This window comes from Lactuca virosa, chromosome 2 (genome assembly GCF_052849685.1).
Source record: "Lactuca virosa cultivar CGN04683 chromosome 2, Lactuca_virosa_CGN04683_v6, whole genome shotgun sequence".
Taxonomy (NCBI): Eukaryota; Viridiplantae; Streptophyta; class Magnoliopsida; order Asterales; family Asteraceae; genus Lactuca; species Lactuca virosa.
The window spans coordinates 123,350,026-123,367,524 of record NC_136427.1 but is presented as its reverse complement, the minus strand read 5'-3'; the positions used below and the strand labels follow the sequence as shown (position 1 = coordinate 123,367,524).

At 33.6% G+C, this 17,499-nt stretch overlaps 1 protein-coding gene across 1 annotated transcript; it reads left to right on the top strand.

Moving 5' to 3' along the window:
• The first annotated feature begins 367 nt into the window (after nt 1–367).
• On the top strand, nt 368–17,244 carry LOC145159434 (wall-associated receptor kinase-like 1). The gene is made up of 2 exons (XM_079078429.1): nt 368–1,403; nt 15,886–17,244. Exons 1-2 carry the CDS (start codon nt 566–568, stop codon nt 17,037–17,039), a joined length of 1,992 nt encoding a protein of 663 aa, XP_078934555.1. The 5' UTR covers nt 368–565; the 3' UTR covers nt 17,040–17,244.
• Nucleotides 17,245–17,499: the final 255 nt, after the last annotated feature.

The window sequence follows — 17,499 nt, the reverse complement described above, 5'->3', positions numbered from 1 at the left end:
TATTTTTTTGGGAACGAAAGATTAAAAATAATGATTATAATAGTCTTTTAGGGTTTTTATATAAAATAACCAAAAGTTTGAAAAATACCAAAAATAGCCATGTTTAAACACTCGGCTCATCCAGGAGAATGTAGAGTTTCCTAGTTGGCCAGTAATTTTTTTTTTTTTTTTTAAAACTTTAAACATTTATAACTTCTTTATATGAATTTTGTTTGTGTTTTATTTTTTTTCCATTGTTTTATTTGTAACAAGAGCTTTCAAGAGATATACTATTACATATACCTAAAAATCTCATCAAGTTGTTGGAAGTCTTTTTCTTGACTTGGCCTGCCGTTCAATAATCCTTATTTCTACAAATTTGATTTCAATCTCACCCACTTGTTTTTGGAAGAAAATGGGAGCAATGTTGGTTCGGTTGACTCGAAGTCAACCAAGAACTAAATTTCTTCTTTAAATAATCCAATCAGGCACCACATTCGACCACAGAAATTCACTTGGTTATGATTATTATATCCATCCTTATATTTTTCTTGCTTCAAAGCCTTTAATCACTGTCGTCGACAGAATGCAGCTCTTTCAAGTTTTGCATTTACTTTTCTTGATCTTCTTAACAAAAGCCGAGAAAATTAGCTTAAAAGGTTGCAACGATACATGTGGGAACGTCAAGATTCCATTCCCTTTCGGAATTGGAAGAAATTGTTCTCTGAACGAATGGTACAACGTTGATTGTAACTCCTCGACACCTTATCTGTCTGCACTCAACAACTCAGAGGTCTTGAGTGTAAATAAACACTATGGATACATGGGAGAGGTCACTGTTAAGGTCTCCATGACTTTTGATTGCGTGAGACCAGTGCAGCATAGTACTCCTGTCCTAAGCAATGAGAGTCCCTTTTCTATTTCCACTTCTGCTAACAACCTCTTCGTTGAGGGGTGTGGCATTAATGCTGACGTCATGGTGAATGGGACTACTGTTGCCAGTTGTTCAACGATTTGTCGAAATGGTACTGTGAGTGATAGAAACAAGTGCTTTGGCATTGGTTGTTGCCAAGCTACGATTGAGAATAGGACTGCTGATGAATGGTACGCATACTATAATCGTCCCACGAATATCAAGACGTTTAGGTTGAATGTAACAGGCTTGGAAGGGCAGGCTAGAAATGAAACATGTAGGTCTGCCTTCGTGATGAACAGTTCATACTTCAAAGCAGGCTTTCAAATTGACAGGGACAACACTTATGTTCCGATAACACTTTGGTGGTTTTCATTTGAAGATGACAGCAATAGTTCACCAGAATGCACAAAGTGTAAAAAGAAAAGAGGGTATTGTTACGTAAATCTTGACGCTGCAGCGGGTACAGGTTGTTATATTTTTAACAAAACCAAATTTGGTTTCATTCTGGGTAAGCTAGTCTCTAAACTACCATCTTCTTTGTCCGCGTTTTAATTCACTCCTACTTTCCGTTCAAATTTGTGTAGGTTAGACCTCTGTAAGAACTCATGGTAGTACAACAACTACTAGGAGTATAAGCCAGTTTATTCCTTATAAACGAGCGGTTATTAAAAAAAAAAACCCAATTTTCTTAAAATAATTTTCCGCTTTTAATTTTAATTATCTTTTTTATTTATGTCAGGCTTTCGTTTATTTTTTTTACTGATTTGTCTTTTATTTTCTTTTAATTTTATTTCTAACTTTTCTCTTACCTATTCTTTTCGATTAAATCAATTATTTTTCCATTTTTTAAAGATTTTTGCAACTCTTTCTTTAATTGGAATAAGTTTGAACTTTTATAAAAAAAAAATCAAATTTTATGGACGAATCCGAACTTAATTAATTTTTTTTTTAAAAAAACTCCGAATTGTCGGATTCCATCAAAGGTGATATTATAAATCCATGTCTCATTGAAAAATCCGATAAGAAATTGTTCGGTTTTAACCGAACATTGATAACCTAAAAACCGTTTTATATTTATGTATATATATTATTTAAAAATCCCATTATTTCTTGTTGTATCTAAAAAAATTTAATTTTTTTGTTGAATATATATATATATATATATATATATATATATATATATATATATATATATATATATATATATATATATATATATATATATATATATATATATATATATATATATATATAAAAGGGTTATTTGGAAAACAAAAAAACCCTAAAAATCATAAAAATGCATAAAAAAAATATCTAAAGATCAAAAAACTTTTTTTTGACATTTTTTTATGAAAAAATCGCAGGTTTTTAAAGAAATTCGCTGAAAAAAAATTTTGAAATTTTTTTTTTAATAAAAAAAATGATTTTTTATTTTTTTTTCAGCGAATTTTAATAAAAAGCTGCGATTTTTTATAAAACAAATTCAAAAAAAAGTTTTGTGATCTCTAAGTATTTTTTTTATGCATTTTTATGATTTTTAAGGTTTTTTTAGGGTTTTTTGTTTTCCATAGAACCTAAACCTATATATATATATATATATATATATATATATATATATATATATATATATATATATATATATATATATTGAGATTCAATAGAGAACCATAATTAACAAGGAACCAAGGAACGAATCGTGAACGTCGGAAATCATAATGATCAACGGCCAATGAAATAGTTGTATACTTTTACATGAGACGCACACACACCGGATTATACCAAAAAAATCATATCCTTACCAAAAAGCTCACCTATTTTTTTATTTTAAAATTTTTTTTAGGCCACATTTTTTTATCAAAAAAAAAACCGAATATACAGTTGTTCTCGATTTTTCGTTCTTTTTCCATAGAGATCTATGTTGATATATAAAAAAACGAAGTTTTTTTTCGAAAAAAACCCATTTCATTTTGTTAATTTTCAATATTTAAGTTTATTTTTATAAAAAAAAACTAATTATACCAAAAATATTAACTTTTTGTAGTCTACTAATAAACAACAACACCGACTAAAAAAAAACCTCGATCAGTGTAGATTCACACTGTAAATCTAAACTGTAAATATTTTAATTTTTAATATTCACAATGTGAAAAAACTCGATCAGTTCAGATTCACATTATGAATTTGACTTACTATTATACACTATGAATCTGAGAAGGTTCAAAATGTGAATCTGAACAGGTTCACAATATGAATCTGAACAGGTTCACAATGTAAATCTGAATTGAAATAACGTTTTTTTTAAAACATGGATATAAACTACGTTTAAAAAGTACAAAAAAATAGGAATTTTGATATATTTATTAATTTTTTTCTATAAAAAAATAAACTTTAACTTTTCAACAAAGAAAATGAAGTGAGTTTTTTCGAAAAAAAAAATCGTTTTTTATATATTATCATGGATCTCTATAGAAAGAGCACAAAAAATCGTGAACAACGGTATATTCGTTTTTTTTTTTCGATAAAAAACATGGCCTAATAAAAATTTTAAACGAAAAAAAGGAAGTGACGTTTGTTATAATCCGGTGCATTTGCGTCCATTGTAAAAGCCTACAACTCTTTCTTTTGCCGTTGATCGCTTTAAATTTCGACGCTTTGGTTTTTGTTCCTTGATTAATAATAGTTCTCTTTCTCTCTCTCCCTCTATATATATATATATATATATATATATATATATATATATATATATATATATATATAAAAGTTACAAAAACGATATTTTAAAAAATAAAATATTATGTATGCAAGAAAAACTTTGTATAGAATTTACACCACTGTTTTTGCATGGTGCTGAAAACCTTTTATATATATATATATATATATATATATATATATATATATATATATATAAAAGTAAAAAAAAGACAAAAAAAAAATATTTTTTATTGAGAGGTAGGTGATAAAACCACTAAAGGTTTTTGCATACATAATATTTTATTTTTAAAATATTGTTTTCTATAACTTATATATATATATATATATATATATATATATATATATATATATATATATATATATAGTCAAGATCAAATAAGAAGGAAATTTTTGGTAGGAATGTAAGAAGTTTTTTTTCTACATATTTTTTTCGCGAACAAACAAAATGAATCATTAGATGATTCATTTGTAAGATGATTCATTTGTAAGATGATTCACAAGAAAAAATTTTCAAAAAAACATCTCGATGATTCATTTATATAATGATTTTGTTGTTATTCACTAAAATTGTCATAAAAATGAATTTTTTCTTAATTTACTTAAAAATGAATCATAAAGATGTTTTTTTGAGAATTTTTTCTTGTGAATCATCTTACAAATGAATCATTTAGTTATTCATTTATTTTGTTCGTCAAAAAAATATGTAGAAAAAAAGTTCTTACCTTCCTATCAAAAAAATTTTCTTACCGGATCTATATATATATATATATATATATATATATATATATATATATATGACTTTCTATACACTTAACGAATTATTTGTTAACAAAGTTTTGTAAATTGTATTGCAAAGTAAGAAAACCAATAATGGTTAAGTAACCAAAATTTCATTTGTTAAGTCTACTCATTAACCATTGTTAGCTAAACACAGATTTTTTAATATCAATCGGGATTCATGTACCAAAGGGCTTTTAGCCCAACGGTATCAGTTGTTGCCTTCCTTCTTTGAGGTCGAAGGTTCAAGTCCCGTCTGGGACGTAGGTGAAATTAGGAGTAGTTTAGGAGTAGAATGTAACATCCATAAAATTCATGAAAAATTTAAACTTTTAAATTAATTCAAAAATCACCATTGTTTACAAATAGTTTTCAAAACGAGATCAATATCAGAGTAATCCCAAAATCATGAAACAAAACATGAGGAGGTGCACGATCACGCCTTCACCTTCCCGCGATCATTTGAAGAACCTGAAACCATAAACAAAACTGTAAGCACAAATCTTAGTGAGTTCCCCCCAAAATACCAACACACAAGCAGATAACATATACAAATAACAGCATGTACTGGGCCCACATGTCATATACGGCCTGCTCTTGAGCCCACAACATAAGTCTGGCTTTCCCTCGGGGCCCACATCTTATGTCTGGCTTGCTCCAACCTAATCAGTCATCAGACTAGAATACCAAAGTTTAGCCCTCAGTACGAGTCTGGTATACCAACCGGGTCCTTAGCTCGTATCTGGAATCCTACTGAGCGCTTAGTATGTGTCTGACGTTCCCTACCCGGCCCTCAGCTCATATTTGGATTGCTCAAATACCCTCAAGCCCTTAGTACGAGTCTGGCATACCAATCAGGTCCTCATCTTGTATCTCGAATGCACCTGAACTCTCAGTATGAGTCTGGCATGCCCTAACCGTCCCTCAGCTCATATCTAGAATGCTTCGGGGTTTGTTGGCTATAGCACGAAGCAGTACAACCTCAACCCAACACAATATGCCGACAACTAATAAACAAACACAGGTAACCATGCAGACAGAATAACAAGTAGTCCTACTAATCTACCAGACTAGCATATCAAGACTTAGCAAGCATATATATATTCCATTCTCAGCATATCAACAATATCAGGTTATCAAACCAATAGGTCGGCCTTAGTGCCTTCGACCCGAGAGTATAGTGAGGAAAAATCACCTCCCACTACCGAATCATACAGACGATCCTTGGCTGCTGGCTGACAGATCCCCGAACCGCTAATATCAAGACGACGCCCCATCACAGCTGATCCCACAAATAATCTCTGATTGCAGATCCGCTAAGATCCTCACGCTATCAAATACCACAATGACAACCCATCAACATCTAGCCCCTGACTCACACTATGAGTCCAAATTAGGGTAAAAGACCTGTTTACCCTTCCTAAGCTTGGCCCAAAGCCAATGCCCAACTAGATGACCAAAGGCCTAAAATTCAAAACAAACATCTAAGGCCCAAATATGGCCCAATTTTCCAAATTGGGCCCAATTCCTTTCGTGAGCCTTCACTCAAGAAAGTCCAACAAAACAAAAGCCCAAACCATAAAATCCAGGTGGCCCATCATGACCCAAGATAATCCGAACCCAAAACCGAAGCCCAAAACAAAGAGGCCCAATACTGCCGCGTACTAGGGGCGTACTCCGGAGGTACGCTGAACGTACACGAGGTTGCACAGAATCCATCATCGGGGTGGTAGATTGGGTACACGGGGCGTACATCTCCGTACGTGGGGCGTACCCTCGCAAATCTCATTTTCTTCATAAGTGCTTAATAGCTTCAGCACTTAAGCTCACACTTCACATTCAAGGTCCAGAGGCATACTAGGGTCATAAAGTCTCCAACTTTATGACCTTACACGTCCATAAAGCTCTTAATGCAAGGTATTAATCCATTAAGACCTTCTACAAGAAGTATAGAGCCAAACTAGCTAAAGGGGCCTCATTTTTAAGGCTTAGAACCCCTCTTAGGGTCTGAAAGGACAGCCCAAAACGACAAAAACCAAAAATGCATATCAATAGGACTTTTGGGACAAAAATAACTACACAAAGCTACCAAAATGACATCCAAGCAAAAAAAGCATAAAAGTAGCAACTTTTTACCTTCTGGAGCTTCCCAAGAAGGTGATGATCCAAGATCCACAAGCTTGCTTCAACTACTAATCTCCTTGATGCAAGTCCTTCTTCCTTATGCATACAAAGAACAAACTTTTAGCTCAAAACACTCTCTTATGGGGTTAGGGTTTGCCAAAATGGCTTAAGGGCTTGGAGGCTGAAAAGATGAGGCTAAATCATCCATAAAGGTGCTTAAATACCCCACAAACCCTAAAACTTAGGGTTTCTTTCGGACAATAGTACGCCTAGCGTACATATGTGTATGCCCAACATACTAGGGCACACCCTAGTATGCTTAGCGTACCACTATTTCTCCCAAAATTATGATCTTGCCACTAGGGCTTCTTGCGACCACTTCCTTCCAATACAAGGACCAAAATGACATACTTTAAAATCAAGAGAAAAATTTAAAAATCCCTGAAAATTGGGGTGTTACAACTCTCCCCCACTTAAATTCGATTTCATCCTCGAAATCATTCCTTATCCCAGACATGCCCGACAGCTTGAGGGGCACAACCACAACCTTGATCATACAATTACTTTCCCAAGGCAACTGAACCCGATAGAATTTTCCATTCGAAGAAAGAAATTCCACAATCCTTTGAAGAAACCCAATCTACTTATCTGAAGCCTGAAGTCTCGGACTGCTCTGACTCCCTGACAGACCGCCCATACTGAACCAATGCTAAAACCATAACACTTATCCATCGAACTATCTACTCGACTCCTACTCACCTGTGATTCCTACTAGAAAATAGAATCGCAGACCTACTATTGCTGCCAACAACCCTCCGCTCGACCAGAGGGGATTAGATATTCCTTCGAGAGAAGTCTCATTCTGATGATAACAATTTCCATTAACACAATGGGCTACGAAATACTGATTTCCATAACGGACGAATCGACATGCTGCTGCTAAAAATACTGAAACCTCATCACTTGTCCGACCTTTACACATGTAGATCCATCCTAGAGAGCAAACACATAAGCTAAATCCTAAACCCTCAAGATGAGGTCTTGTCATGCAAATTTATTGATCCACATCTTTCTGAGTACAGACATTGCACAAATACACTCACAATTCCCCAATGCGAGTTCCCACTAAAAGCTCACTCAGCAATGGCCATTCATATTGCTCTCGAAGACCCTTCCCTACAACTGACGATAATTCATTTATGAATCTACCCCAGTCCCTGGCTGGAGACACTAACAGGAACATGCATAAATGATTCTCAAAACATATCGACTGCGATCTTCACCCAAAACCAAACCATATGATGTACCAAAACCTTAATAATGCTTGACTCTCTGCTATACCATTACCAACCACTGCTTCAACGAGCGCAGATGATCAAACCAAAATTTTCGTGTTACATCCAACTCCTATTAGCTTAGGTGTACCCCCACCTGAACAACCACTTAAGACATCATAAATAGCTTAATGACTTGCGACCTCATAAGCAATCTCCAATCTTGAAAATCAAAACCCTAACAACAGCTTGCGAACAACCGACAATATAACGCATATGTCCCACAGAGACTTTCTGATACATGACTCATACTCCCCACAACCCTTACTGCTTCCCTTATCCAACCAACAGATTGGTGACTCGCCCGAATCCTATCAGCGCGTCATAACCGAAAGCACTACAAGTAGAAGAAATGAACCACCATGATCACTAGGCCCACATCCTATGACTGGAATACCCCTACAAGGTCCTCAGCATAGGGTTGGATTACCTCTGAGCCCACAACATGAGTCTGGAATGCCATCCCTGGCCCTCAGCCCATGTCTGGAATGCTCCTGATATCGCACTGACCTGGTCGTCGTCGCACCATTCGCCCAACGCTCCGGGCCTAAAGATACTTACCTCATTCCATAGCCTTGAAGGGACCTAATCAACTCCCTCACAAAGCCAGTTGAGCACAACCATGCTGCTACCAAAGCAAAACCTCACGAAAACATGGTCGCACACGACTCGAGGATAGGATAACGGTTGCACTCTTGGACCAATTCGAAGGCTATAACCCAAAGAACCATGCACAATAATTTGAATCAAGGTCAACTATGCTATCTTACCCAGCTCACATGAAAACCACCATGCACATCCTTAGGGAACACATAATCTCATCCAAATAGGGAAGAAATACCATAGATAATCGAATAATACCTCAATCAATAATAGAAAACATCCTCAATATCAGTCAAAACAAGATCCCATGCATGATTAAGACTGAACGGATTCCATCACTACACAACTAGTTCGAGAAGACTTCCATGGTGATCCTGAAGGTTACCAAAACCCGAGTCTGATATGAACCAAGTTCCCACTCCACCATTAAGGGTAAATATACCCGAAGACCAAAGGAACATAGAGCATGCTGAACTTGATGACAGATTGGCCCGACCACTAAATTTCGGCTCGCATAATTTGACTTTCGATAGAACCTCCGCTGAATGATGAACCCAACGACCGGTGGTTAATGACACATTGATACTTAATCCAGAGAATCAAGACTTACCTGGAATTGAGCATACCCGCTTTTGAAAAAGACCCATTGATCGACATCCGCCCAACTAATCCGAAAACACAACCCAAACAAGGAACTGGAAAAATCCTGTAATGGTTAAATACTCAACCCGAGAATCCTGGTTCTCCCCCACTTAGGGCTCGAACTACCACCCACTGGCGTTGAAACAAAATCATAACTCGAACCAGAATAAGCAGGTACTACCCTTCCTAACTCTGGAAATTACGAGACTGCTCACTCGTTCTCCGAATTCAGAAGAACTGAAAGGGCATAACCCTTGCCACAGATAACCACATTCCAAAGCATCAACCAACCATCCTGTTTCCAGCTGCAAAACCCAAGCCGATCATAATCATCGCCCCCTTCTTCAGTTCCACGACTCGAATACTCGGCCTTGAGAAAAACCTCCGAGGCCTCAAACCAATAAGCTTACTAGGTTTGCATCAAACAAATCCCAAATCAATAACACCACTGGGGCTCAAAGCAATTACCAGGACCATCCTCCTGCCCGAGCAGACAAAACCAAAAGATCGACAGGAACATAAATACTGCCACGAATCGTGGTATTCAACCTTGCAACCTTCCCTGACCAGCCCTTAGAATCCCCGAAACCTTCCTTGATTCGATTATGGATCCTATGCTTCTAGTAGTATGGGCGCAATACTACCTTCCACACATATCCATACTTTCCTCAAGAATCATTTCGGGTCTTCTAAGTCCTAGTCATAAAATACTCCAGAAACCTGCTCCTTGGCGAAAACAACTGCACTAAATATTCCCTAGACTATCCTACGACTCAACCACACCCCTTTTGCCATTAACTGCCGAAGAACCTCTACCAACGCCAACTAACTACTTCACGAATACAATTACATGAAACCAAACTTAAATAATCCTTCGACTGAAGGGCCTAGCCCTACAACTGTTGGACTCAAACAAGAGTTGCGCAATAGATCCGAGTCCTTCATTCTAAGATTATTTAACCTTCTTAGCATGTAATTTTATTGTATTCATTTGATGGTTAACTTTCATCAACATGGGTCCCACAAAACACAAAGCAAGCAACATTCGAGCAGAGAAGCCGACTGGAACTTACACGCAATAAAATCAGATAGATACTCATACAAAATCCTTGATCTCAAAATCCCCGCACCAAGGGTGCACCTTCGCCCTGCTCTCACTCTCCCCAAAGTGGCTAATCATTCCTCGCGCTGACCCACTACACACTGCACCCACTCACGAAACTTCCACCAACCCTACAACACTCTTGTATGCTAGCCATACATAACATTAGATCCAACAGACAGTCGAATACTCGATCCTACCCTAAGCCCACAACCAGACAAGGAACGGGAAATAAGGCCAAACCAAACATTCTCAGGCTATAGAATCTTAGTTATGTACAACTATGATGCATACACTAAGCAACTACAGTAATGATGTCAATTTCATATAAGGAAGAACCTTAGGCTATCAGGCATCATATAATCCGACAATTCTATCATGCAATTCCTTAAGATCACTAGCCTATCACTAGCATGATGTTCTAACTAATCACAATAACAAAGAACAGTGTGGTAATTTGGACAACAATTTTGAAAATCATTTTTAAAACCCTTTCATTTCCTTAGTTTGAGACTGGATTCACACGGGTGTTCCTCTAATTCACTCAAACCAAGGCTCTGATACCAACTTGTAACATTCATAAAATTCATGAAAAATTTAAACTTTTAAATTAATCCAAAAACCACCATTGGTTACAAATAGTTTTCAAAACGAGTTCAATATTAGATTAATCCCAAAATCATGAAACAAAACATGAGGAGGTGCACGATCACGCATTCTCCTTCCCGCGATCATCTGAAGAACCTGAAACCATAAACAAAACTGTAAGCACAAAGATACAAATAACAACATGTATTGGGTCCATAGCTAAGAGACTGGATTACCCATGAGCCCATAATATGAATCTGGCTTGCCTAACAGGCCCACATCTCATATCTGGCATGCTCTTGAGCCCACAACATAAGTATGGCTTGCCCCCAGGGCCTACAACTTATGTTTGGCTTGCTCCAACCTAATCAGTCATCAGACTGAAATACCAATGTCCAACCCTAAGTACGAGTCTGGTATACCAACCGGGTCCTTAGTTCGTATCTCGAATGCTACTGATCCCTCAGTATGAGTCTGACATGCCCTACCCGGTCCTCAGCTCATATATGGATTGCTCCAATATCCTCAATCCTTTAGTACGAGTCTGGCATACCAATCATGTCATCATCCCGTACCTGGAATGCACCCGAGCCCTCAGTATGACATATGCATATGCATAAGAATAAGTATATGTATATGCATATGCATAAGAATAAGTATATGGCATATGCATATTCATAAGTATATGCATATGTATATAAATAACTATATGCTAATTCATAAGTATATGGATATGTATATAAATAAGTATATGCATATGCGTAAAAATAAGTATATACATATGCATAATAATAAGTATATGCACATAAATAAGTATATAACTATATATATATATATATATATATATATATATATATATATATAAGTCAATTAAATAAATATGATTATTATTATGTATATGCACAAAATAATAGTATTCATCAAAAATTAATTTTTTTGAATTTGTTTTCCAATATTATGCATATGCATATCCATGATATGACATATGCATAAGAGTTAGTATATGCATATGCATAAGTATATATATATATATATATATATATATATATATATATATATAGTATGACATATTGATAAGAATAAGTATATGCATATTCAGAAGCATAAGAATAAGTATATGTATATTCATAAGTCTATGTATATACATATGAATAAGTATATGCATATGCATATGAATAAGTATAAGAACCCGAAACCACCACACCAACACTTCCTATTTCATTCTCTGGCGGTGCCGGTGCCTGCGGCGGCTCTACCACCCGAGCTTCGCCACCACCACAAAACAAAATTTTTGACGGGTCCATACATTATACGCCAACCACCACGTGTTTCAATAAACACGGGGATTTATTTTTATGTCTGGAATTCAGTTGGGGAAGTTCTTATAATTGATCATAAAAAGAATTTCATTCGTGGGGTGGTGGCGCTTTCCGGCGGGGCGGTGATCATAAATATATAGAAGATAATGTGTGTCTTCTCTAACGTATCTGTTAAAATAAAAATAAAACACGCATAAACAAAAAGGAAACTGTACTTATAATAGAAAATAATGGATGCAATAATCAGGAACTACCTAAGCATTTCATCAGTTAGTGGACGCAATCGCTTGTCTTCATTTTGGTATCTGCAAGAAATTAAAAATTAAATAGTAAGTAAAATAGCAAGTGTTGTAAAACTTATATATAAATGGAAGAAGAGAGTGTACTCTTTATTTGCAGCAACATCAAGAAGTGTTGCAAAAGAAACTCCACAAAAATTCTCTCCAATTTTGACACTTTCGAGGCCTATAAATTTTGAAATTTTCACAATCACATTGAGAACATAATATAGATACGGTAGACTATTATTTTAAATTGGAAAAAAAATTGATAATAATGTAAAAGAACAACCTGTCCAATATCAAACATCTTGCAAATGTATATGCCAAAATCACGTTGCAGCCATACAATATCCCGATCAGCTCCATTTGAAAAACCTGATATAGATTGTAGTGTTAAAAAATAGTTGAAATTTTGATGTCTTTCTGTACATATTTTTTATACCTTTCTTTTGGTAGGATCTTTGAAAACCTCTCGGAGATATGGACCAATGTGAACCCAAGTTTCAATGTACCCACAATAAAATCTTCTATTCTAGTAGATATTTGCATCAAACATGTAAACCCTTGAAACGATAGATACTAGTTATGTTCCAAATCAACCTAAAGAAGAACACCAAATCATAATATTAATCATTTGGAAAAGGATATAATGAAGAACATAGAATGTTGCTATAAAATAAAACCGCAAATTCATCAACTTCACGAATTTGTTGATTTAGGTTGATTCCTTTTTAGCTTTGTAAAACCGAAACCAATGATTCAAACAGTTAAAAAAAGTCTATTTTCACCAATTTTCTTATTCAGGATGTTTATAGTTAGAGTACATTGTCACAATGGATGTGGCTACATAAATGTTTGTTTCAACACCGATCTTGAAAGCCCAGTAATGGATCTAGAGGCCATCTTTTAGGTAATTGTCACAACCATACAACAATCCAGCAATGATGGCAGAATCAGGGTTAAGTCCTTACTCACTAACGCGTCTGAAAATGTCCAAAGATTTCTTATAATATCCATTTTGGGAAAACCCATATATAACAACGTTGATTAATGTTGTACTTGGTTCAGTAATTTCGTCGAACAACTTGAGTGCACTTTCCATGAATTTAAACTTGAAGTACATTTCGGTAAGGGATGTGGCGTTGTATATCTGAATTGAACCCAGTTTTTGTGAGATGGGCGTGAAGCATTTGGCCATGAGGGAGTAGTTTAAGCTTCAAGCATGCTTTAAGAAGGAAAGGAAAGGTGAATTTGTTGAGGGGGTGTGACTGAAAATGAAGCTTTGAAAATAATAAACCTATGCATTTGATTGATGCATTGTTTTTTCTCCTCCTTCACTTTCGATATCAACATTATTATCAAAACTATTCTCCATGAATCTTTATACTTGCACAATTAAAAATCTCAGTGCAATGCATTGCACCATCTCCGACCATCTGCCCTGTTCTTCGGTATTCCTTACAATCGAACTGAAACTCGAGAAAAAGAAGAATAGGACATGTGATCAATTTAAGGGAGAAGGGAATGGTTGAGATCGATTGGAAAGGCTGAGAAAAGAGGGAGGAAACCTGCGATCGATCTCCAAGATAGAAGAGGTTGGTGTGCGTGTCACTCAATAGAGAAAAAAATGATATACAGTTCGTTGGTTTGCTCCCTAAAATGGAGTTCGCTGTTGAACTTGATTATATATATATATATATATATATATATATATATATATATATATATATATATATATATATATATATATATATATATATATAGAGAGAGAGAGAGAGAGAGAGAGAAATGGGTTCAATGGAAAAAATATAAACTAAAAAAACCATAAAAATCCTAAAAATACATAAAAAAGATATTGTTAGATATCTAATGTTTTTTTTAGTATTTAACAAACCTAAAAATCGTTGAAAAGAAAATTAAAAAAAAAAAAATTTCAAATTTTTTTTCGGAGAGTTTATTTAGAAAGCTACGATTTTTAGGTTTGTAAAGTTAAAAAAGAATTAGACATCTCAAAGTTTTTTTTTATGTATTTCAATTGATTATCTAGGGTTTTTAGGCTTTATATATATATATATATATATATATATATATATATATATATATATATATATATATATATATATATATATTCGTTGGAAAACTTGAAAAAAAAATAAAAAACTAAAAAAATTAAAAAAATAAAGAATAACAAATTTTAAATTTTTTTTAAATGAATTCATATATATATATATATATATATATATATATATATATATATATATATATATATATATATATATATATATATATATATATATATATATGTGATTTTACTATTTTTAAAGTAAAAAAAAAAATAGACTTAACATATTTCCTTAAACTATATTACCGATATTGGTAATATAAGTTTTTATTTACCCGTAATAATAATATATAACAATATGCTACTTATATTTTAATAAACTTGCTGAATCTTATTATTTATTTATAAATAGAATAGGAATTATAAAATGTATGATAAAATGGTAATTCATGTTTAAATTCAATATTTTCAATGTATGTCTTTTATTTTATATTTTGTAATATTTATCGTGATGCATTTATTTGATATTTTGTAATATATTTTTTATTTAACTTAACGTATTTCCTTAAAACTATTAAAAAAATAAAGTGAATATAAAATTAATTAATCATTAAATTTAATAAATTTAATTTTCTTGAAGTTTTAATTCTTTATGCTACATTTTATGTGTGATTTGCTTTATAATTTTAAATAAATTTATTAACTTAAATACAAAAATAATTAGTAGAAAGAAAAAAACTAAAGAGCTTCTAACCCTACAATATCAGTTGTTGTCCTCATTCCTAGATGTCGAGAGTTCAAGTCTCCTTTGAGACATACATGGACTCAATAATTGTTTAGAAAAACATAGAGTTTAATATGCATTTATGATACATTATATGCTTCCGATTCCTTTACAATTTTAAATAAATTTATTAAGTTTAATGAAAAATAAGTAATACAATAAACGTATTAAAGCAAAGATAAAAATTATAAAACAAACAAAGAAATTTCCTTAAAAAAAAAAACACACAAACACACACACAAATTTTTTACATATTTAAAATCTATGTAGAATTCAGTTAAATAAAAAATATGTGTAGCTACAAGTTAAACTATTATGAACATCTTTATTCTATTTTTGTATATTGCGGGACAATCCTTGAATGCTTATTTGGAAATTGTGATGTCGCCTCATTATTCACTGAATGTTCAAAATATTCTAGAAAGCTAATAAGAAATGGTAACAGATTATCAATTTTTTAGGTTAAAAATGTTGTAATCAGTAGAAAATCAATAAAACGTAGATATGAAGGGTAAAATGTATTTGCTATAGTTTGTCATATTGTTAAAGACATAACAATGACGAAGTTTAATCACACTAAAAATTTACTTTGTGAAGACCAATATTCTATTAATGGGAATTGTTGATGATTTTTGGGTACTTATTATATGCTCTTCTTTTAGGTGGTATTATAAGCATGGTATTGCTTTTTCTAATGGCGATCTGCTATGCATCGTGCAAGATAATCAAGAAAACTAAAGCAAAGAGAAGAAAACAAAGGTTTTTTAAACGCAACGGTGGAATGGTTCTTAAACAACAACAATCAACTAATGTTGATAAAACCATACTTTTCACCTCCAAAGAATTGCAGAAGGCGACCGACCACTTTAATGAGAATAGAATCCTTGGTCGGGGAGGTCAAGGTACTGTATATAAAGGTATGTTAACCGATGGTAGGATCGTAGCAATCAAGAAATCAATGGTGGTTGATGAAAACCAATTAGTAGAGTTCATCAACGAGGTAGTCATTCTTTCACAGGTCAACCACAGGAATGTAGTCAAACTATTGGGATTTTGCCTAGAGACTGAGGTCCCACTACTTGTCTCCGAGTTCATCTCAAATGGTACCTTATATGACCTCATTCAAAATGAAACCAATGAATTTTCATTCTCTTTATACATGAGATTACAAATTGCTACCGAGGTCGCTGGAGCACTTTCTTACTTACATTCGGCAACCTCCATTCCGATATATCATAGGGATGTCAAGACGACTAATATACTTTTGGATGAAAAGTATAGAGCAAAGGTTTCTGATTTTGGAACTTCAAGATTGGTATCAATAGATCAAACTCATATGACTACCTTAGTCAAAGGGACATTTGGTTATGTGGATCCAAAGTACTTTCAATCAAGTCAATTCACTGAAAAAAGTGATGTCTATAGTTTCGGAGTTGTTTTGTTGGAACTTTTGACCAGAGAAAAGCCAATCTCTTTTACTAGATTTGGTGAAAATAGAAGTTTAGCTACACACTTTATGTTAGCCATGGAAGAAGGACGTGTGATGTCTATTTTTGATGCAATGATTGTTAAGGAAGGTTCTAGAACTGAGTTGTTGGCTATAGCTAATTTGGCAATGCGATGCTTAAATTCCAATGGAAAAAATAGACCAACAATGAAAGAAGTTGTCATTGAGTTAGAAGGCATTAGATTGTCACATGCGCCCCTTACAGATCAAACTAAGTTTGGACTTATGAAGCAATGTGAAGAGGAATTGCCAACACATGGTGAGCCAACATCAACTTCAATGACATTCAACGACAACCCTAGTCGATGAATTGTGGTAAATCTTATGTTTTCTTTCATTTAAGCTTTAGTTTCTCCTATTATAAGTGTCTTAATAAATAAGTTGTTTATGAAGGCAGAAGTAGAAGTATCGTATAGGTTGTACATTTTTCTCTTTCCTTGTGTATATTTTATGCTTTTGGTATTACATATTTCCTTGTTTGAAATTTGATCGGTTCTTAATATATAAATACAAATGATGTTATGTGTGTGCCTTATCACTAATCTCTAGAAGGTTTATTGATGAACAAATTAAAACTTTCATAAATTACTTAAAATTCTTGAAACGAACTTGTTGTTGGGTATAATTATGTTTTGATTTCATATCCATATAAACTTATCTAGGGGTGTTTGATATTGTTTATTTAAACGAATTTATGTTTTTTTTTTGTTAAAAGTATTTATCAGTATATACGGTGTCAAAATGAAGTATAAGAAAATGTTTAAATTAG

What these genes read in the sequence shown, in the direction of transcription:
- LOC145159434 (XM_079078429.1), top strand. Translation starts at nt 566, where the DNA reads ATGCAGCTCTTTCAAGTTTTGCATTTACTTTTCTTGATCTTCTTAACA. An exon ending in CAAATTTGGTTTCATTCTGG is followed by an intron (nt 1,404 to 15,885) that starts GTAAGCTAGTCT and finishes CTCTTCTTTTAG; the next exon opens with GTGGTATTATAAGCATGGTA.